Source organism: Moschus berezovskii, chromosome 16 (assembly GCF_049115385.1).
Source record: "Moschus berezovskii isolate FMDL1 chromosome 16, NW_MosBer_1.0, whole genome shotgun sequence".
NCBI lineage: Eukaryota > Metazoa > Chordata > Mammalia > Artiodactyla > Moschidae > Moschus > Moschus berezovskii.
This window is the reverse complement of record NC_142475.1, coordinates 14602980-14626093: the sequence shown is the minus strand read 5'-3', so window position 1 is coordinate 14626093 and position 23114 is coordinate 14602980. Positions and strand designations below refer to the sequence as shown.

The 23114-nt window shown below is 39.0% G+C and overlaps 1 protein-coding gene across 1 annotated transcript in view; it reads right to left on the bottom strand.

The window, feature by feature from the left end:
- The window catches only part of CPQ (carboxypeptidase Q), a 424132-nt gene that overhangs the window by 177519 nt on the left and 223499 nt on the right, over positions 1 to 23114 (bottom strand). The window contains exon 4 of the mRNA XM_055432597.2: positions 1728 to 1839. Within this exon, the coding sequence (XP_055288572.1) occupies positions 1728 to 1839 (112 nt within the window). The remainder of the gene's footprint in view (positions 1 to 1727; positions 1840 to 23114) is intronic.

Below are 23114 nucleotides of genomic sequence, written 5' to 3'. Positions count from 1 at the left end.
ACTATGCTTGGCTTTCACAGAATGATTTCACATAGTAGGTGCTCAGTATGGTAATGTTTAAATATAAAGTTACTCATTAGTTCATTTTTTTTAAACGACCTTATATTCAGGTATCCTACAGTTCTTTAATTAGCCTATTTTAGTGGAGCAATTTTGCATGTGACCCTCTCCCCCCACAACCCACCAGGAGACATTTGGCAATGTCTGAAGACATTTTTCATTGTCACAACTTGGGGACAGGGAGAGTTGTGCTACTGGCCCCTAGTAGGGATGAGGCTAAACATCCTAAAATGCACAGGACAGACCTCACAGCAGAGCAAACTACTGAATTTAGAATGCATAAAAAACAAGGTCCTAATGTATAGCGCAGAGAACTGTACTCAATGAAATAAATAAACCTGTGATTAAACCATATTGGAAAAGAATACAAAAGAACAATGCATATATATGTATAACTGAGTCAGTCCGCTATACACCAGAGATTGGCACAACATTGTAAATAAACTATATTTCAATTTAAAAAAAAAGCAATTATCTGGCCCCAAATAGCAATAATGCCAGGGTTGCGAGACACTTTAGAAGTAAAGACATTGCACAATCACCTTTCCATTTTTCCATTTTTAAAACACAAGTAAGATGTGAATCAAAATTATACACTAAAGATTTGCCCCAACCAAGACAATTTCAGTAGTCTATTGTTAAGATGAACAATTGTATACCTGTGGCTAATTCATGTTGATATATGGTAAAAACCATCACAATATTATAAGATAATTATCCTCCAATTAAAATTAATTAATCAGAAAAAAAAACAGGATTCCAGTCCAAAAAAAAAAAGATTAAAAATTATTTAAAGAGCTGATTTAAGGTTAGAAGGGTTCATTAAAAGTCAGAGGCAAAGCTTAGATTTAAACACATGGGTATTTAAGTAAGCAATGGAATGCCTTTACCAAAGGGAGTGCTCTGATCTCTCTGACATCTGAAACTCCACAGTTAGAATAGGAAACATTCTGCTGATGAGGCATTTTCCAAACCACCACTGGTCTGATTCAGATATGGAACTCTCATTTCAGATTGTTTGATTATTTCTAACCTCACTCAAAATCCACCTCTTGACCAGCCACAAAGAGGAAATGTATGTTTTTTGTTTGCAAATAGGGTCATCAAAATAAACTTTTCACAATTAGTTCTTGCTTTGTATGCCTATCCATCTTCCCCCATGTCTAGTTAACCTGCAAGGTCCAGTTTTTCATCCTGGATTCCTCATTGTGGCGAAAAGAATCATTCCTCCAGGCCCACTTTGCTCTCCTTGACTTCAGATACGGAAAGATGAGTGCAGCAAAGCTACTGAGCAGCTTGATGATGTCTTTCAACAAGGAAAAGGAAGTGGCGCAGCTACTGATTTTTCTTTCCACTTGTTTATGCTTTCCTTACATAGTCTCTATCTGATGTGGTTGCATTTGCTGCAGTTTTATTAGCTTGTTCATTTTCCCCAGTGGCTGATTATATTTGATACTTTGGCTGTCTGGTGGACATTTGAATAATAATTTCTTTCTTTAAGGGGACAAATTAGTTCTTTTCTGGGAATCAACTGACAAAAAACACACAGACCTCAGGAGAATCTCTGAACATTCCACAGCAACTAATCTGCGGAGCATTGTGTGTGTTGAGTTAAACATCACCACTGACAACCTCACACGTTGGTTAACTACTTTCTAAATATTTACCAAGATCTTTAATAAGCGAGAGGGCTTCCCATGATATAAAGGCTCCACCACCATCATCCATGGCACCCTGCCCGACATCCCAGCTGTCCAGATGGCCACTGACCAGTACAACCTAGAACAAATAATAAACAGAGAAAAAATAAAAACCAAGCACAAATGACATCAAAGAAGAAGCATCACAGGCATTCCAAATACAGAAAAGAAGCTTTATATATATTTTTTTCTATTTTTACTTCTTAAAAGAACTGTGTCATTAAAAAACTTGGTATAGAGGTATTACATAAGGGGTATAAGGTCACCTTAATAGGAATAAAACTTCTCACCTTGTACCTCTATTAATATAATTTTGAATACTAAAGAATTATTTATTATTGATGGATGTTTGACAGCTTTATTATATATGGCTTGAAACCTAAATGACATGCAGATAGAGCTTAAAACTTCAACCATATTCTCAGTTGTCCCAAATTCTAGCAGACAAATAATAAACATGTGTTGAATTGAATTTAAATGAAAAAGCAAGAACAATTAATTTGTTTTTAATTACTGTGTTTGTGCATTATAAATCACTCTAGTGTTGAATAAATATGCTGGTATCACAAACTAGAGTCTAAATAAACAGAATAACTTTTAAGAAATATCCCAATTTACATAGTAAATAAATTTATAGACTATATTATAAATTTTACACCATCATAGACTTAAATTATTTTCTGAGAATCATTAATAATTATCTCTAGGAAAATATAAAAATATCTTAGTAAAACTAAATTTCATAGATATATTTTAAACAAGTTAAAAACCAAGTAAAATGATGCTGGGCTAACAGGATATCTACCTGGAAATTACATATTGATCTCTGGATTATATAATATATGAATATCAAGTCAGATGAATTACAAATTTAAATAAAGATGTTGGAGGAAAGCAGAGAACAGCTTTGTCAACTTAGAGTACGCAAAGATTTCTTAAACTGGATAAGAAAAGTGCAAACTATAAAATGAAAAAATAATAAACTGGACTTAAAAATATTAGGAATATTTGTTCATCAAAAGATCCCATTACGAGAGTGAAAAGGCAACCCACAGAGGAGAAAATATTTATGAAACATATTTTCAACAAAGTCCCATATTCTGATTATATAAAGAACCCCTATGAAGCTAACAAAAAGGAGAGTAAAATGATAGAAAAATGGGGAAAAAACTTAGACAATTCTCAAAGACAGATACACAAATCACTAATGAAAGTCACTCAGGTTCATTATCAACAAGGAAATACATGTTAAGCCACAATACATATCCACTGGAATAGCTAAAATGAAAAAGATAGAAAATATTAGTGAGGAGGTGGAATAACTGGAACTCTATTGAGTGTGAGTATAAATACTAGTCAAGTCTGTGGTTGACTAGTCTAGTCAACCATATCTAGTCAAATCCATCTAGTCAAGGCTATGGTTTTTCCAATAGTCATGTATGGATGTGAGAGTTGGACTGTAAAGAAAGCTGAGCACCAAAGAATTGATGCTTCAGTGGAAAAACCACCGAAAAAAAAAAACACACACAAAAAACCACATAGCTTTGGAAAAACCATAGCTTTGACCATATGGACCTCTGTCAACAAAGTGATGTCTCTGCTTTTTACTACACTGTCTAGGTTTGTCATAGCTTTTCTTCCAAGGAGCAAGAACCTTTAATTTCATGACTGCAGTCACTGTCTGTGGTGATTTTGGAGCCCAATAAAATAAAATCTGTCACTCTTTTCACATTTTCCCCCTTCTGCTTGCCATGAAGTGATGGGCCTGGATGCCATGATCTTAGTTTTTGAATGCTGATTTTTAAGTCAGTTTTTCATTCTCCTCTTTCACCCTCATCAAGAGGCTCTTTAGTTCCTCTTTGCTTTTTGCCATTAGAGTGGTATCATCTACATATCTGAGGCTGTGGACATTTCTCCCAGCAATCTTAATTCCACTTGAGAAATTTACACTTCAATACTGGGAATATTATACTTCAATAAAAAGCTTAAAAAACCAAGTTCAACAGTCTGATCCTATGAATAGCATACAGTAAATAAGCAAACCAAACTTGAACAAATCTTCCTGATGATCAACATGAAAGTGCCCCAGGACTTTGGGAAAGCAGGATTTGGGGTTTCAAATGTCAGAGTGACCCATAGCACAGCCGCCTTCCCTGAGCAGCTGCAGGATCTCCCATTGACTCTGTGTATACAGACAGAAGTGACTTAACTATGACTTCACTGTAGTCACAAACAAGTACAATGCCCCAGACTAACAAATGGCCATGTAATGAACCCAAATGGATTGCTTCTAAGGAAAACAAAAAAGAATAAAGAAAAAAACATGTTGCAACAGCAGGAAATTCTGGTTCAGAAAGTAGTATAATCCCACATGGGATGAACAAGCCAATTAGTCAACATGCTTACCCCCTCAAAACCATTTTCCCAATGAAGTTTTGGTTAAAAGAGGACAGAAACTTTCATAATCTTTAGAATAATGTCTAATAAATTCAGGTATTCATTTTATTTTCTTTGTCATTTAAATTATAAACGCCCTGGATGCATTTATTGCTTTGTGCACATTTGTTTACAGTATCAGCAGCTTTATGAAACTCTGTATTATGTTGCAATCAGAAAATGAAAGTAGACTCATTGGAAAATATCAAAAAGAAAATATAGAGCCTGTTTAACCTGGGGAGGCTTTGATTGTGAAATGTGATGGAAAATAATATAGTAAACATACCTTATGTTAATCAGTAAAAAAAAAAGTTTCAGTGGATAAAGTGTCAAAATCTGTTTTAATCAACTTTTTCTCAGATAATTCACGAGTCAGTAAATCAAGGCAGCTATTGTTTTAATCTTCAGATTCTGGAATAACTGAGGTTGTTTTTACAATCATCCTTCTTTCTGTTTTCTGAAATATCTCTGTTCTCCAATCCATAATTATTACTTAAACTAACAGTTCAAAGATGGAAGTGGTTTTTAATGATAGGGGAGTAAATGTTATCTCACAGGATAAGGACTTTGGCACAGTGATATGGAAGAATGATTACAAACCATTTGGATTATGAGAGCTTGTTTTACTTTTTTTTTTTTTTTCCTTACAGAAAAGAATATACTGGGGATCATCAAGAGATAGCAATTTTAATTTTAACTGATTCAAAAACTAGGTGATAACAAAAAACTACTTCAAATTCAGTGACATGTTTAACAAACTTGAATTTTCCTAATCATAAAAGCTTCAACCTATACCTGGGAAACAGTAGTACAGGAGGTCTCAGTCAAAGTGGTGTCTGTTTGGCATTCCTACATCTACTTCTGCTTCATTGACTATGCCAAAGCCTTTGACTGTGTGGACCACAACAAACTGGAAAATTATGAAAGAGATGGGAATACCAGACCATCTGACCTGCCTCTTGAGACACCTGTATGCAGGTCAGGAAGCTACAGTTAGAACTGGACATGGAACAACAGACTGGTTCCAAATAGGAAAAGGAGTACGTCAAGGCTGTATATTGTCACCCTGCTTATTTAACTTATATGCAGAGTACATTATGAGGAACGCTGGGCTGGAAGAAGCACAAGCTGGAATCAAGATTGCCGGGAAAAATATCAATAACCTCAGATATGCAGATGACACCACCCTTATGGCAGAAAGTGAAGAGGAACTCAAAAGCCTCTTGATGAAAGTTAAAGAGGAGAGTGAAAAGGTTGGCTTGAAGCTCAACATTCAGAAAACAAAGATCATGGCATCTGGTCCCATCACTTCATGGGAAACAGATGGAAAAACAGTGGAAACAGTGTCAGACTTTATTTTTTGGGGCTTCAAAATCACTGTGGATGCTGATTGCAGCCATGAAATTAAAAGACGCTTACTCCTTGGAAGGAAAGTTATGACCAACCTAGATAGTATATTAAAAAGCATAGACATTACTTTGCCAACAAAGGTCCATATAGTCAAGGCTATGGTTTTTCCAGTGGTCATGTATAGATATGAGAGTTGGACTGTGAAGAAAGCTGATCGCCGAAGAATTGATGCTTTTGAACTGTGGTGCTGGAGAAGGCTCTTGAGAGTCCCTTGGACTGCAAGGAGATCCAACCAGTCCATTCTAAAGGAGATCGATCCTGGGTGTTCACTAGAAGGACTGATGCTAAAGCTGAAGCTCCGATACTTTGGCCACCTCATGCGATGAGTTGACTCCCTGGAAAAGACTCTGATGCTGGGAAGGATTGGGGGCGGGAGGAGAAGGGGACGACAGAGAATAAGATGGCTGGATGGCATCACCGACTCGATGGACATGAGTTTGGGTGAACTCCGGGAGTTGGTGATGGACAGGGAGGCCTGGCGTGCTGTGATTCATGGGGTCGCGGAGAGTCGGACACGATTGAGCGACTGAACTGAACTGAACTGAACTAATGGAGTCTCACAAAGGATAACCCAGTACAACATAACAAAATCACTATGTCTTGTGCCAGGGTCAGCCAGAAATGAACATCAGCTGTAACACATTTGGATCTGATTTAAGCAAACAAAACAAAAACACACAACTCTGAGACACAGTAAAGTCCAGATTTATAAAAAAGGATCACTTCATAAAAGATAGGAGAATGCACTGGTTCTGTTGCCAGAAGTGGAGCCCCTCAAGCAATAACATGGCCTAGAACCAACAGAGAAATGGGGCGCCCACCCATCTACCCCTCTCATGTGCTGCTCCTTGAGGCAGGCAGAGCACTGACCAGTTCCTCGCCCTCCAACTTCCTGCCACCACGGTCTCTTCTAAATGCAGTAATGAGTAAAAATGATTAAAACCATCAGCAGGAGCCAAGAGCAGCCTCAGCGAAGCAAACAGGAGGGCAGGATGGGAACCGCAATGCTCTGAAATACAGAGTTTGCTATTTGTGAGGCACACATTAGTCCTGACCACCAAAGAATTGGCCTTAGGGTGGGAGCCGGGAGGGCCTTCTGCAGCAGGGCAGAGATACCCTGGATGACAGCCTGCCAGGATGAAGAATTAGACTGGCAGTGGTGCAGAAACACCTGCAGGCCAGCTGTGGGTCTGAGAGCAAAGACACAGTAAATCAGGGGTAGACAGACAGCAACCCAGGGACAGGTCCCCACTTCTCTGTTATTAGGGCATATGGAGATATTGAATGCAAACAGATTTGCTTGATTAAAAGATGAATAAGAATATAGTTGGAATGGGACATATGAAAAACATGGCAGAACAAGGGAGAGAGGAACTTCAGAGGAAGTATATTCTTATGAAAACAGGTAGATGCAAAATACTGGAGAAAATGTCCTGGTCTTTGGGCTTTCCTGCCTGCACTTATTGAACAATTTTTATTGAGTGTCTATTAAGAGCCAGAGATATAGAAATGGATAAAACAAATATTCTGCCTTAATGGAATTTACGTGCTTGTGAGGGAGATGGGCAATTCATAAATATAATGATAGTTTCAAGTATTACAAAGAAAAATCAGGCAGAGAAAGGGGATAGAGAATGGTGGTGGCAAGAGGAGGAAGAAAAATCAGTCTGCTTCCTCCTCAATCATAGACAGCCTTGGAGAATTCTGCCCCCACCTTAATGAGAAATCTGGATAATCTCGAAAATCGTAACTTTTTAAAAGCCCATCAGAGATCTCAGATTGTCATTCAGTCAGAGGAACTGAATTCCAGAGGATAAGGAGCTCATCCAAGGAGAGGTGGGATACAGTCTTCCTTTAGCAGAGAGTAGAAGGAGAGGGAACAGGCATAAAAGCAGGAATGAAGATAATGAACGTTGACAGATTCTTCAAGGGTGAGTGTGCGTTAACAAGAGTTTAGAACCCCTGGGAACCTCCTACATAAGGGCTCTAGGTAACCATTTTCCAGATCTTTTCCACAGGATTCCATTAGGTGCTGAGAGCAGGGCAGAAGCCCTGAGAGCCCACCTCGTGACGCAGGGTTGCAGATGATGACTGGTGCTTCTGGGAAGCAGGTAGCAAATACGCCTGCTTCCAGGACCCGTCTCTCAAACTAGAGCCAACTCTAATGTCCAACAACAGTGAAATGAATAAATTATGGTATAGCCTTACAGTGGAATATTATAAAGTAGCTAAAATTACCTATAGCTACATTTATAAGTGAACACAAGAACAGAAATATGAAAGGAAGAGAAAGAACAAAATAAATTGCAGAAGAAATAGAAGAGTATGATTCCCTAACACAAACTGCAAAATTTAGTGAGCTAAGTAATCTTTTGCAGTGCATAAAAAACATGATAAAATTGTGAAGAAAAAGCAAAGTCACAGTAAATGAAACTTGCTGCTGCTGCTAAGTCACTTCAGTCGTGTCCGACTCTGTGCGACCCCATAGATGGCAGGCCACCAGGCTCCCCCGTCCCTGGGATTCTCCAGGCAGGAACACTGGAGTGGGTTGCCATTAGGAGAGTGTTTATATCAGAGGTTCAGGCAGAGAGGAGGAGACCATCAGAGAGGGCAGACGGTGGACTTCGAAGGCATTGGTAGTGTTCTGTCTCTGAAACTGAGATGACATATAACCCTCTTACCCTCCTTTAGATTACATATACATGCTAAATAGAGTCTTTGGCATGTGTGCTATATTAAGCCATAGTGAGAATTATCAAAGATAGTTTTTAAAGTGAGTTCAAACAAACATTAAAGGTCAGATTTATCTCATTCCATTTCAGCTGTTGCAAAGGAAAATATGGAAAAAGTCTATATTTACTTACAATCATAATTTTGTCACTAAAGCATGAAAAAAGGTTGCATTATTTTCTAAAAGTCAATTAGAGATCAAATATAATTGCAAAACTTAAAATTATTGTATCTAGTAGCATATTGAAAGCTATTGAAATATAATGACTTAATGCTCTCCAAAGTTACAGATATGCAGCAGGAACAGTCATCTCTCCCTCAGTATATTCAGAGTGTTTGGCTCCAGCTGTTGTTCAGTTGCCCAGCTGTGTCCAACTCTTTGCCATCCCATGGACTGCAGCAACCCAGGCTTCCCTGTCCTTCACTATCTCCCAGAGTTTACTCAAACTCATGTTCACTGAGTCAGTGATGCCATCCAACCATCTCATCCTCTGTCATCCCCTTCTCCTTCGACCCTCAATCTTTCCCAGCATGAGGGTCTTTTCCAATGAGTTGCTCGTCCCGTCAAGTGGCCAAAATATTGGAGCTTCAGCATCAGCCCTTCCAATGAATATTCGGGGTTGATTTCCTTTAGGATTGACTGGTTTGATCTCTTTGCAGTCCAAGGGACTCTCAAGAGTCTTCTCCAGCTTTTGAATTGATTCAAAAGCATCAATTCTTCGGTGCTCAGTCTTCACTATGGTCCAACTCTCACATTCATACATGACTACTGGAAAAACCATAGCGTTGACTATAAGAACCTTTGTTGGCAAAGTGATGTCTCTGTTTTTTAATACCCTGTCTAGGGTATTAATTTCATGGCTGCTGTCACTATCTGCAGTGATTTTGGAGCCCAAGAAAATAAAGTCTGTCACTGTTTCCATTGTTTTCCCATCTATTTGCCACGAAGTGGAGGGATGGGACACCATGATCTTAGTTTTTTGAATGTTGTTTTAAGCCAGCTTTTTCACTCTCCTCTTTCACCTTCATCAAGAGGCTCTTTAGTTCCTCTTCGTGCCATTAGGGTGGTGTCACCTACATATCTGAGGTTTTTGATATTTCTCCTGGCAATCTTGATTCCAGTTTGTGCTTAATCCACCTCAGCATTTCACAGGATGTACTCTGCATGGAAGTTAAATAATCAGGGTGACAATATACAGCCTTGATGTACTCCTTTTCTAATTTTGAACCAGTCTGGTTTTCCATGTCCGGTTCTAACTGTTGCTTCTTGACCTGCATATAGGTTTCTGAGGAGGCAGGTAAGATGGTCTGGTATTCCCATCTCGTTAAGAATTTTCCACAGTTTGTTGTGATCCACACAGTCAAAGGCTTTAGCATAGCCAATGAAGCAGAAGTAGATATTTTTCTGGAATTGCTTGCTTTTTCCCATGATCCAGCAGATGTTTGCAGTTTGATCTCTGGTTCCTCTGCTTTTTCTAAATTCAGCTTGTTGGGCTTCCCTCGTGGCTCAGATGGTAAAGAATCTACTTGCAATTCAGGAGACCTGAGTTTGATCCCTGGGTCGGGAAGATCCCCTGGAGAAGGGAGTGGCTACCCACTCCATTATTCTTGCCTGGCGAATTCTACGGACAGAGGAGCTACAGTCCATGGGATCACAACAAGTTGGATATTACTGAGCTACTAACATTTTCCCTTTGGTTTCAGGGCCCCCATCAAATACCAAAATCCATGGATGCTCAAGTCCCTTATATAAAATGGTACAGTGCATGTGGATAACTTATGCACAACCTTTCATATACATTAAAATCATCTCTACATTACTTATAATGCCTAGTACAACATAAATGCTATGTAAATACCAATAGTTGCCAACTTGAAGCAAATTCAAGCTTGGCTTTTTGGAATTTTTTTCCCCAAATAATTTTGATCTGCAGTTGGTTGATTTCTGTGAATATGGAACTTGAAGACCCAGAGAGCCAATTGTATGAATAAAGGGCCAGTACTGTCTCATCCTTGCCATTTTGGCGTGCCTGAATTTTCACAGTCTGCATTTTAAACTGTGAGTTGTATAAGCATTTATCTAAACCTGACCAAGTTCTTGTTGATCAATCTTCAATAAATGAGATGCTAACCTCTCTGAAGCATGCTTCATTTTATAAATGTTTTGCTCAATCAAAAGCCAGAATGACAAATACCTGGTGGTTTTATTTTTTAGTTTTGTGATGTTTCGTTTTGTTTGCAGCTGCTTCATTCTCTTCGTCTCATTTTATTTGGTGTACTGAAAGAGCTAGCAGGGAGGAGTATTAGGGCTACAGAGTTCAAGGACTAATGCATTTCCAGACATTGGAAATCCCCGATCAAATTTTCAACAACAAAATTCATTAAACAGTTGAAAAATATGACCTAAAAAAGAGAAGGAAAACCTTCTCATTACTTAGCCTTAAAGGAGAAGCCAAGAAGTGATCTAATAATGGGCTTCAGCTGTGATGGGCCCCTCTGTGGCATACAAGAACAGCAGAAGATGGAGCAAAGGATCAGGTTTGGGCCGCAGCAGTGAGCATTTAGGGTCATAGAAACGATCAAGAATGTTCTGATGGAAAGATTTTGTAGAAGTTAAAAAAAAAATAGCTAACAGGGAAAAGGTTATGGAAAACTCCATTTCTTGGAGAGTTTCTAAAATAGGACACATTCTTACGTCATGGTAGTAAAGCTAACAGAGAAGGAATAAATAAACTCTTTCAAGGTCCCATCTTGTCCAAAGTCTATGACAGTTTTCAAGAGTTCTTGTTTTATTCAAACTACTTTAAAGGGGGAAAGTGTGCTTTGAAAAGTCTCCATAACCTCAACAGACTTTTCCCTCAGCATCTCCCAGCTACTCTGGCTGCCACAATCTTCCCACAATTTAGAATCTAAACACAGGTGGGTAGGCACCTCTCAAGAAATCTGTTTCATAATTCCCATCAGAGACAAAGACTTCGCTTTCAGAAGGCAGTTGCTGAATGTTTCATGCTATAGACCAGAACAGACAAAGGGGACAATGTTTGAACAGATATTATCCTCCCCAGTGAACAAACCAGGTGGTCTGCAGAATAGAATGGGGCTCCTGACACATAGGGTGTTCAGAAATAACTTAGCATCTCCTCTTGAATTGGTTTCTGATCATCAAACCTTGTTTAGTGAAGCTTTTGGGTGCTGATAGCTTGTGGGTTACATGCTTCTTTCACAATAAAATGGTCCATCTGTCCAAATGCTCACGCATCACAGAGCTGCTTCTGAAAGGGGCTCTTTCCATCCTACAGGACCCCCTTACTCTTGCAGGGCCCTCAAGAAAAAGAAGAAAAGGAAGATCATGCCTATTCCTAGTTGAGTTCTGTGAGTTGATGTAGGAGGGAAAACCAAGATGGGCCTGATTTATCTGTGATTCACAGAAACCAAGTCTCTAGTAGAAAATGCGGTTGCAGTGTATTTGGAAGAAATGGCTGAAATTGATTAAACATTGATTTGTGGATGGGGCACAGCAGAGACTATCTATAGAAGGAAATCATTCTGATTAAATGGAGGTGATTGAGTTTTATCCAGAAGTCAAGACTGGTTGCAACTGGAGATGATATTCTTTTAAGTGAAAGAACTATGCTCCTGTACGCCTTCTCCCTTGGTCTAAGCAACTACAGGATAACTGCCTCACTTCAGAGGATGGGAGGAGTAGAAAAGTTGACTTACAACATTGCACCTGAACCTTCTCAGGGGAGGAGTGAGAGACAGAGACTTTAGGCAGCTTATACCTCGATGACCATCTTTCATGTGACTGAATCCAACTATGATATTATTACCGTGCCCAGATAAAACTTCACTCTTCCTACAACCATTCACTGACCACCGTGTTCCAGAATTTTGTTAGACATGGTACATAGGACTAGAAATAGAAAGAATAGAGGCCCGTGGTACTTTGATATCCTACAGACACTTTCATGGTTTGATTTAGACAAGCTAATAGCAGTAGCATCGCTTTCATTATAGAAAATGGAGGTTAAGGTTCTTCCTACCTAAAGAAACTTTTTTTTTTTTGCCATTTAGATTTATAAGCTAAATGATTCTTCTTGTCCCCTAATGGTTTCTAAAATCCCAGGAGCTTTTGCAGCTTAGAGTACTGTTTTTGACGCTTGTTTCTCTATTGATTGTGGAAACTTTCTCAATTCCTGAACCTTCTCTGATATTCTGAACATTCCATACAGAAACTGGTCTGCAAGATCAGCTGAAAGGCTCAGTCTATAAAATACAGTTTCCAGTGCTGAGTCATGAGACAAAACTAAATAACAGGCCAAGGTTTACCTATTCAAATGAGTACTGTCATTTTGAAAAGCACAGTCCCTCAAAGGTTATACAATAATTCCTTCTCTACCACCAGTTCCCATAAAGAGAAAGCCAAATTAGCATGGATTGGTATACGAATTTACTTCTGTGTACTTTTCCTTAACAGAAAGAAATTTAGTCTGAGGATGAGGGATTTTTACTTGCTTTAATTGTGATGACTGGGAAAGGAAGGAAAGAATTAAAGAAGGAAGGAGAGGGGGAGAGGAAAGGAATGCCTAGCACAAAACAGAAGATGAAGTAGAGAACAGATTAAGGGAAAGTGTAAAAGTGAAAGTTGCTCAGTTGTGTCCGACTCCTTGCGATCCCATGGACTATACAGTCCATGGAATTCTCCAGGCCGGAATACTGGAGTGGGTAGCCATTCCCTTCTCCAGGGGATTTTCCCAACCTAGGGGTCAAACCCAGGTCTCCTGCATTGCAGGTAGATTCTTTACCAGCTGAGCCACCAGAGAAGCCCAATTAGAAGGGAAGAGGTTGGCAAAGAAACTTTGAGAAAGGCAGAGGAAGAGAAGTAAACCCAGGTCAAGATGTGAACTCAGGCTTGTGTCAGGTTGCTGAAGTTCACCTGACAGAAGTTAAGAGTAGATGTTTCTGCATGTTCTGATGTGCAAAAGCTAGATGTCCTCATGGATGTTTCTAAGACTAGGTAAGCCCAGAAGTGGGAAGGAGGTATTGGAAATACTACCTGGCCATGATAGCCTGTATAATTTAAAGAAAAGTTACCTAAAATATTTCTGCCTCAAACATCTAAGGAATTCTGTTGGCTCCTGTCTGCTGTATCTTTGGACCACAGTGGTAAGAAAGAATCAGAAGTCAACCATCCCAAGTCCTAAAACTTGGTAGTGAACTCAGGGGTAGCTCCATGGCTTCCTATGACATCAGCACTTAAGACAAGCTTAATTTTGATGCATAAAGTATCGCTTAAACAAAAGACAGTCAAATCATGTTATAGCTACCCAGATAGAGGACATCTTTTTTTTTTTTTTTTTTTTTAGCTGTATCATGCAGCCTGTGGGATCTTAGTTCCCTGACCAGGGATCGAACCTGTGCCCCCTGCAGTGGAGCCACAGAGTCCTAACCAATGGACTGCCAGGGAATTCCCAATAGAGGACTTTTCAGAACACTTTGCTGACCTAGCTTTTGACTTTAGGACAGAGCGTCTAGGAGCCAAGCCATAGGCTTGCTGCTCAAGGGTAGCCCTTCCTGGTCTGTCAGTCCTCTCATCATCCTGGACCTCACATTCCATCAGCCAGGTCATAGGAGTCAATAATCTCTGCATTAAGATTCCAGAAAGAAGCCAGATTGCCATTGGTAGGATTTTGTTTTAGAAGAAAGATGTTGAAAATATTAAAATTTTATATTCTTGCATCCTTGTGCAAAAGAATATTACTTTGCCCATTAATCCTGATTCTGTCTTACTTTTTATCTCAATTTACATGTCCTAGGGAAAAAACCCAGAATAGACCTCTTATCTAGCATTGTATCTAATATATACACTATGAGATCCAGGGAAAAGTATACATTACATATATTTACCCAAACTGAAAAACTCTCTCCTTCCATTCAAAATACAATAAATTGAAGCTCAACTTCAATATTTACATCTACATGAAGAAGAGAAGTGACAATTTTAGTCTCACAAGAATCAAAAGTCACTAATAGCTAAAAAGTGGGTTAACCGTATGTTTGTGCATCACAACTCAAAAGGAATTGTCAGGAAGTGATTTGTTCTAAGTCCAAAGTTAATCTGAAGTATGGCTGTGCTTTGCGCAACCCAAAAACTTGTCCTCTGTCCTTTTTAAAGTGACCTTCAAGGATAAGAAGTAGGAGCAGCTTGAATTTCATAATGTTTGGTAAAGGCAGACCTGCTAGACAGAAAGGAATAAAAATGGGCCCTAGGGACCAAGAGTCCATGAGGAGTGCCTACTGAGAAAATAAACTAATGAGAATACAAGGTAATTTTCAAAACTTATCAGAGGCCACAAAAAGATAATGAATAGTTTAGCTTTTGTCTCTACAAAATGCAATTAATTAGACTAAAATAACATCGTGATAAAAGAATGTTCACTTCCTCCATAAATGGATATTGGGACATTATTATAACATTGTAGGCCTAGATTTCTTAATGTCAACTCTTATGAGGCCATCCATGATCCCCTAAGTATTTTGACTTGTCATGAGGTTATATTCTCATCAGTTAAATGTTGTTTATAGCCATGTGGTTTGAATAATCATTTGCTTTGGGGAAAGAAAGGAAAGGGGGAGGGAGGAAGATGGACTCTTTTTCCTGAATTGCCCTTTTTCTGAAAAATCAAAATGCTAATAAGACAAGTATTTATTAATTTAACTTGTATTTGGTAGCACAGTCAGTATATTTTAATAGAATACAGAACTAGAGCAAGATAAAGAGAAATATAAGCATCAATACAAATCACATAATTTGTACCAAATTCTTAATGTCAGCACCTGTTTAACCAGCACTGAGCTGGTCGACCCCAAGATTCTATGATTCTCAAAGGAAAAATGGACTTATCTTGGCCATTATTCAGCAATTCCTATGATACTAATTATTTTTCTATGATAAATTTCTATTATCATGCTTTTTCTTTGACTGGGCTAAAAATAAAAATTGAAATTATATTGCTAGTGACATTTATTATTAAGGAAATATGCTGTACTGAAAAAAAAACTTTTTATGATTTCAAGTTTGCCTTCTTGCTGCATCAACTTCCACTGGAACCTAGGGGTGTCCTGTGGGAGGGCAGAATAATATGATCTCTCTCAATGCCATCCTTTGAGGGGAGCTCCACCTCTTACAGTTTCCTTTATTAATTCATGATGGGCCATCACCTCTTCATTCAATTAAATGTTATCAAGGTTATTTTCATGTTTTGCATCCATGGGTAAAAAATCCTATGAGTCTATCAACCCCACATGGTATTTTCCTTTATCTGCCCTAAGATTGTCTTCTCAAGTACATAATACATAAAAATTATGACTTTGCAGACATTTCTAAATGAATTATTATTTTTTCTTTACAGGGTATAAAGATTGCTGCCCTCATTATAAGGGCCTCATTATACTACTTTGATGGTTCATTCTGAACCTTCTCCAATTCCATTGGATTTTGGAGACGTGGCAATCAAACTTGTAATGTACAGATGTGTATACTATACACTAATGTATAGATGTGTATACTTTTTGTGTATACTATAATGAAACTGCAGTAACCTTCCTGATATTTCCCAGAATTTACTTGGTCTCTTTAATTGTTTAGAATTACACAGATTAAGAAACCTATCTGTCTCTGGACTCCTTTTCAGGCTCCTACAGTCACACTCTACTAGAGTAAAAATAACCTTAGGAGATCATGGCCAACATCCTGCTTTTACACAGGGAAGTAATTTGCCCAAGTGGCAGGGCCTGCAAATAGAACCCAGAACTTCTGACCCACAGCCAAGGGTTATTTCCATCACATCCCTCTGCCTGCTTCATATAAATGGTACATAGCATACTTCTGATTGCTTTTCTCTAACACATTACCTTTTACTTGACTATGCTAAAATTAATCTTCTATGTTTAGCTTTAACACATAATCTAAAGAATTTTTTAAATAATTTATCCCGATTCGCTTGACATGGCTGAGTTCTTTAACCTCTCTAAACCTTGCTGTAATGTAGGAATAATACAAACCTTTAAAGTGTATTGTGACAATTAAATGAGATGAAATAACATGTTCATCACTGTCATGGTCCCTGGCACAGAGCAAGAACACCTAAATGGTTGCCATTATTGATTACACCATAATTATTTTAAGACAACCTCAAATGCTGCAAACAAGTCTCTCGAGGAAAGCCTCACTTGGGGGACTGGAGCACATAAGTGGGTTTCACACAGCGCACTGCCACAGGCACAGGTTTTGGGTACTATGTGCTGCCAGTTTGAATTAGAGGGAGTATCAATCACAAGCACATGTTATTTAGAAATATGACAAATATTCTAAAAATGTTGTTTGGTGAGCTTAATTTAAAACAGCATGAACTTCTTCCATCTGAAAACATCCATATGCCATGAAGTAGCTAAGTTACATTTTCATTTCAACAGTAGGTTGCAAAGGGGGAAAAAAAAAGTTAGAGCTCAAGCAATCACAAACACACAGGCCTCTCTAAATAACTCTGCAGTTACTAGGTAACGAGGTAGCACTGAGTGAAAATAAATTCAGGTGTTTGAACTGATGCTGCCCATGTACCAGAGGTGAGTTTTGTCCTGGCAATGGCTAACTGAATGAATGATTCCACTGTCAATTGCACTTACAGAGCTGGTAAGACTGGCCACACAATAGCTCTCTTCTCAGGAGGGTCTAGAATAGAGCCTTGGAGGAAGCATCAAAAGCCTGGCATATTTCATGTAGAAGTGAGAAGCTTATGCTGGGAACAAAAGGCATATCCTGACATCACATTTGAGCATAATCTTTGTAGAGAAGGTAAAAAAAAAAAATCACTAAGAATGGGGAGGGCAGATATTGATAGCTTAATAATTGTAGACAAATTTAAGGGTAGTATTGTCTGAAGATCAAAGAAATAACTAAATGGCTTATCAAAGGAGCATTGTTTTATCTCATTCAACTTATACTCTAACAATTTATGAATTTCGGCGTCCATATGTTCCTCCAGTAAACTGCGATGAGGTGCAGCATGTTTCAACTCTGTCTTTGTCCCCTCTTCTTTCAACAGAGTAGTGAAGACGATGGGCTCTAGAGGTAGAAGGGCAGGATTTGAAGTGCACCTCTGTCGCCCACCAGGCTTCCCAGGTCGTGCTAGCGGTAAAGAAGCCACCCGTCAATGCAGGAGATGTAGGAGACGTGGGCTTGAACCCTGGGTCAGGAAGATCTCTGGAGAAGGAAATGGCAACCCACTCCAGTATTCTTGCCTGGAGAATCTCATGGAGAAAGGAGCCTGGTGGGCTATAGTCCACAGGGTTGCAAAGAGTCGGACATGAGTGAAGCGACTTAGCATGCACACATGTTGCACTCTGTCATTTACAAGGAACTTTCAGTAAGCTGCTTGGGCTCTCTGGGCTCCCATTTCCATGGATCTAAAAGTGAACATTAACAAATGCCCACAGCATTGATGTACCCGCAAGCACAAGGAAAGGGACTCATGCCAGGCACCCAGTGCAGGCTCCATCCACCTAGTTTCCTAATCATTCATCCTAGTGTTTTATTACATGTTTAGTTGTTAGCAGGATGTCCTGATGAAATGGTGTCTGTCCTTAGTACAAATGGATCTCTTGATGGGATTCTCAAGCAACTGAGAGGCAAAGAATAAACCACCCTCCCCTGGTGGTAGGGGCCTGGGAAGGGGAAAGAGTGTGCGGACTTCAAAAATAAAAAGGCTCCCACCCCTCATCTGGTGACCCTCTACCGGGGAGAGGGGAGGGTGCGCCCACAGCCCCATCCCTCAGCTGAGAAGCACTGTGCTCTCCTAGTGGCAGTTACATCCTTTGCGTACATTTCTCAAAAGACTTGAAATATGGTAGAGAATCAACACATCAATGGTTGATTTGCTTCTATTTAGTAATAGAATGTGATTCAGAATCAAAATAGTTCAGTCCCTTACAGAGAAAGATATTAGTTGTTGTGATCAATACACAATTAAAACAAATCTCCAATTATTTACCTTGACTTATACAACTTAATCACATAGCCTATTAAAGAAGTTTACTCTCAACTATGTATAGTGGATAATGTAACTGTCTTCCTCTCAATGATGAGTATAAACAATAAGCACATTAAAAAAATATTAACCTTTAATGCATTCTTCGAAGGTCAGAACCATATAGAGCTAAGGACAAGAAATTAGGACCAGAAATAAAGTCATGCTTAAAAGTTAATTATAAGACTTCTGGTCAGCAAATTTACATCTTCATGAACCTCGTTTGTTCCAAACATGTGGCAGTTAGAAATGAAATTATAAAAAGAGAAAACCAAAAGGTTGTAATTTGGCTCCCAAAACCAAATAAACACCTCTGTGGACTAGAAATGGATTACAATCACAGGCAGTGAGTGAGTTTGAAGCCAGGGGACCTGCAAGGCTCCAGATGCAGAAGCCAGCCATGACTGCGGGGCTTTCTGTCCCTACAGGGAGGCCTGGCGTGCTGTGATTCATGGGATTGCAAAGAGTCGGACACGACTGAGCGACTGAACTGAACTGAACAAACTGAGGCAGACAAAAATCTAAAATCCCTTTTGAGTTTATTTTGTGTATGGTGTTAGGGAGTGTTCTAGTTTCATTCTTTTACAAGTGGCTGACCAGTTTTCCCAGCACCACTTGTTGAAGAGACTGTCTTTTCTCCATTTTATATTCTTGCCTCTTTTGTCAAAGATAAGGTGTCCACAGGTGCATGGATTTATCTCTGGGCTTTCTATTTTGTTCCATTGATCTATATTTCTGTCTTTATGCCAGTACAATACTGTCTTGATGACTGTGGCTTTGTAGTAGAGCCTGAAGTCCGGCAGGTTGATTCCCCCAGTTCCATTCTTCTTCCTCAAGATTGCTTTGGCTATTCGAGGTTTTTTGTATTTCCATACAAATTGTGAGATTATTTGTTCTAGCTCTGTGAAAAATATCGTTGGTAGCTTGATAGGGACTGCATTGAATGTATAAATTACTTTGGGTAGTATACTCATTATTACAATATTTATTCTTCCAATCCACGAACACAGTATATTTCTCCATCTATCAGTGTCCTCTTTGATTACTTTCACCAGTGTTTTATATTTTTCTATGTACAAGTCTTTTGTTTCTTTAGGTAGATATATTGCTAAGTATTTAGTTCTTTTTGTTGCAACAGTGAATGGAATAGTTTCCTTAATTTCTCTATTTTCTCATTATTAGTGTATAGGAATGCAACACTCCTGGGCATACACACGGAGGAAACCAGAATTGAAAGAAACACATGTACTCCAATGTTCATTGCAGCACTGTTTATAATAGCGAGGACATGGAAGCAACCTAGATGTTCATCTGCAGACGAATGGATAAGAAAGCTTTGGTACATATACACAATGGAGTATTATTCAGCCATTAAAAAGAATACATTTGAATCAGTTCTAATGAGGTGGATGAAATTGGAGCCTATTATACAGAGTGAAGTAAGCCAGAAAGAAAAGAACAATACAGTATACTAATGCATATATATGGAATTTAGAAAGATGGTAACCTTAATCCTGTATACGAGACAGCAAAAGAGACACAGGTGTATAGAACAGTCTTTGGGACTCTGTGGGATAGGGTGAGGGTGGGATGATTTGGGAGAATGGCATTGAAACATGTATATTAGCATATGTGAAATGAATCACCAGTCCAGGTTCGAGGCATGATACAGGATTCTCGGGGCTGGTGCACGGGGATGACCCGGAGGGAGAGTATGGGGAGGAGGGAGGTGGGAGCGGGGAGCAAGAAGGGGAACACATGTACACCTGGGGCGGATTCATGTCAATGTATGGCAAAACCAACCAATATAATATTGTAAAGTAATTAGCCTCCAATAAAAATAAATAAATAAAATCCCTTTGCTGGAGAAAGGGGAAGCTAAGCCAGGCTAACTGTGTGAAAGCAAGCAAGAGGGCTGAGTTCAGGAGAGGAAGCTGAAAACAAAAGAAACCTTCCAAGAGGTGAAGCTTTATGAAACAGTTGTGCCTATGAAGGAGAAATGAACAAAGATATGTTTCAGAACCGGGCACTGAATCAAGCCATTTGCTGGCCTTGTAACAGGATATGTGATCCTCATTATCACCATTGGCAAGAGTGGCTGATACAACATAATAAAGCCTGGTTCTGGACTGGCAATATCCTCAGCCAGGTGAAAGCAACCACAAAACCTTGAGAGAGAGAAAGAACTGAACCCAGAGGGAGAGAACACAGTACAACCACACAAACTGGATTTTAAAACATCCTACTCAAAAAGAGATAGCAAACCCAAATTTCAAAACACACGAAGGAATAGAGTGCTAAAAATGTCAACAAAATCAACAACTGAAAATAAAACTTCCACTCCAGATTAATTTGTGGAAAGACTGTATAACGATTTTTTTAAAATTATGCTTAGGGTGATCAAAGGATTAATTTTCTAGAAAAAGAAAAATCACCAAAATTGACCTAAGAAGAAATATAAAACCTGGAAATATCAATAAACATTAAGAAAGTCAATCAAGAATCAGGAAGTACCCTCCGTCTCACAGACACACAAACTGAGCCAGCAGACTCGAGAGGTTTTACAGGCGAGTTTCACCCAATTAAAAGAAATAGAATATCCTCAAACTTAGCCAACTCATCTATCAAGGTGTTACACTGAAACCAAAAGAAGACAGAGACAGTACAATAAAGTAAATTATAGACCAACCTTATTTCTGAACAGAATGCAAAATTATTAAACAATTAAATATTATGCACAACTTCCTCCAATTTTAATTGATAAAATTAGAAAACAACAGACACAAAAGCTTTGGTCCAAACTGTGAAATATAAATTAATGATTCTCTATGAAAAAAATGAAATCCATGATACTCCTGATTATAGACATGGAGGAGGGGTCAGTAGATCTGTGTACACAGACAATGGCATGTGGAATGATAAATTCCACGTTGTTACCCAAATAATAAAGAATTGATTTGAGCAGAAAATGAGCATGTTACTTCATTTACTCCTGCTCCACTACCCACATATATAAAGCCTAACAGCATGGTACCCTAGCACCATAGTTTGTTTGTTTGTTTTATATTCACACTATTGCAGTATCTGTGAAATATTCAACAATTTAAAAAGAAAACAAAACAACAACAAAACAGAAATATAGGACTGTGGGTTCCAAGTTGTCTTCTGTGCCAGACAGGAACCCTGAAGCAATAAGTGCCTGCCTGGCCCACAGGCTTCTGCTTAGGAAAGCAACCTTGGGAATTCTTTATGTATAGAGCTGTTGGAGCTCATGCCATGTGTCAAGAGCAACCAGCTCCGCTTTCAGGGCTACAAATAATTATCTCAAAATCAGCTTCTAAATCAAAGTAACATAGGTAAATCAGACATGAGAGAAGTTTACCTTTGACCTGGCTTGGCTCAAAAACCTATTCAAGAAGGTGAGTTGCACTGGATGGTGATACATGAGAGGAGCACAGAGAGAGGGACATGGGAGGGAGGGGTCTCCTACACTTTATGGGGTTCATCTTGGTTTATCCTTAAACCTATTCTATAACACAAGCCCTAAAAGTATAGGGGCTAGAAATCTCTGTAAATCTTGGTTTATCTTTAAACCTGTTCTATAACACAATCTTAAAAGTATAGGGGCTAGAAATCTCTGTAAATACAAAGCAGATGACATACCCGCCACCCCTGCCCTCATTACCCTCCAGGTTACTCTGGGCATATCCCATCCCATCTATGTCCCCACAGTTATCTATCCCATCTATCTGAATGCAGTTAGGAAATGCTACACCACTCTAGAAACACGTATGTTGTCATATGTGAAATGAATCACTAGTTCAGGGTCAATGCATGTTATAGGATGCTCGGGGCTGGCATGCGGGGATGACCCAGAGGGAGGATAAAGGGAGGAGGGAGGTGGGAGGGGGGTTCAGGAGGGGGAACTTATGTAAACCCGGGGCGAATTCATGTCAATGTATGGCAAAACCAACCAATATAATATTGTAAAATAATTTGCCTCCAATAAAAAATAAATTAATTACAAACAAAACAAAACAAAACAAAAAAAATACACCACTCTAGAGAAACCTGTTTAGCTTTACCCACCATTTCCAAAATGTTTTATCCATGTACCCTGCGAGTGTTTTATCAGTCCACTGTTAGACGTCATACTGCATACGTGGTGAGGACAGAGCGATGGCCTTGACGGATAAGGCCTCTGGCCTTCTGAAATCACACTCCAGTTGAAGGGCAGGTGGTGGCCAAGTGCACAAAGACAGCCCCAGGCGGTGACATATGCTGTGAAATAATAGAGTCGCACGATGTGTCAAAGAATGGCGAGGGGCTCATTGGCCAGAAAAATACCTCTCCAAGGAAGGAGAGTTTGACTGCAAACTGAACGGTAAGAGCTGGCCACATGAAGATCTGGGAAAGAAAACTCCAGCCAAAGGGAACAGCTGGTGCAAAGATCCAGGGGTTGGAATGAATTTGAGTGGTTAAGTCTTCACAACAACCTGTCACCATTTAGTAGAACAGTGAATCAAGGAACCACATTTAAGAAATATTTGAAGTACCAGAAATACTGGTTTAATTTGAATTTGGGAATTATGAATGGACATGCTGATTTAGGAAACTATAGAAATTACTTAATGCTTATAAACAGCTCCATCTGGAAATGATAATAATTCTCTTTCAAGTAGGGAAATGCCAC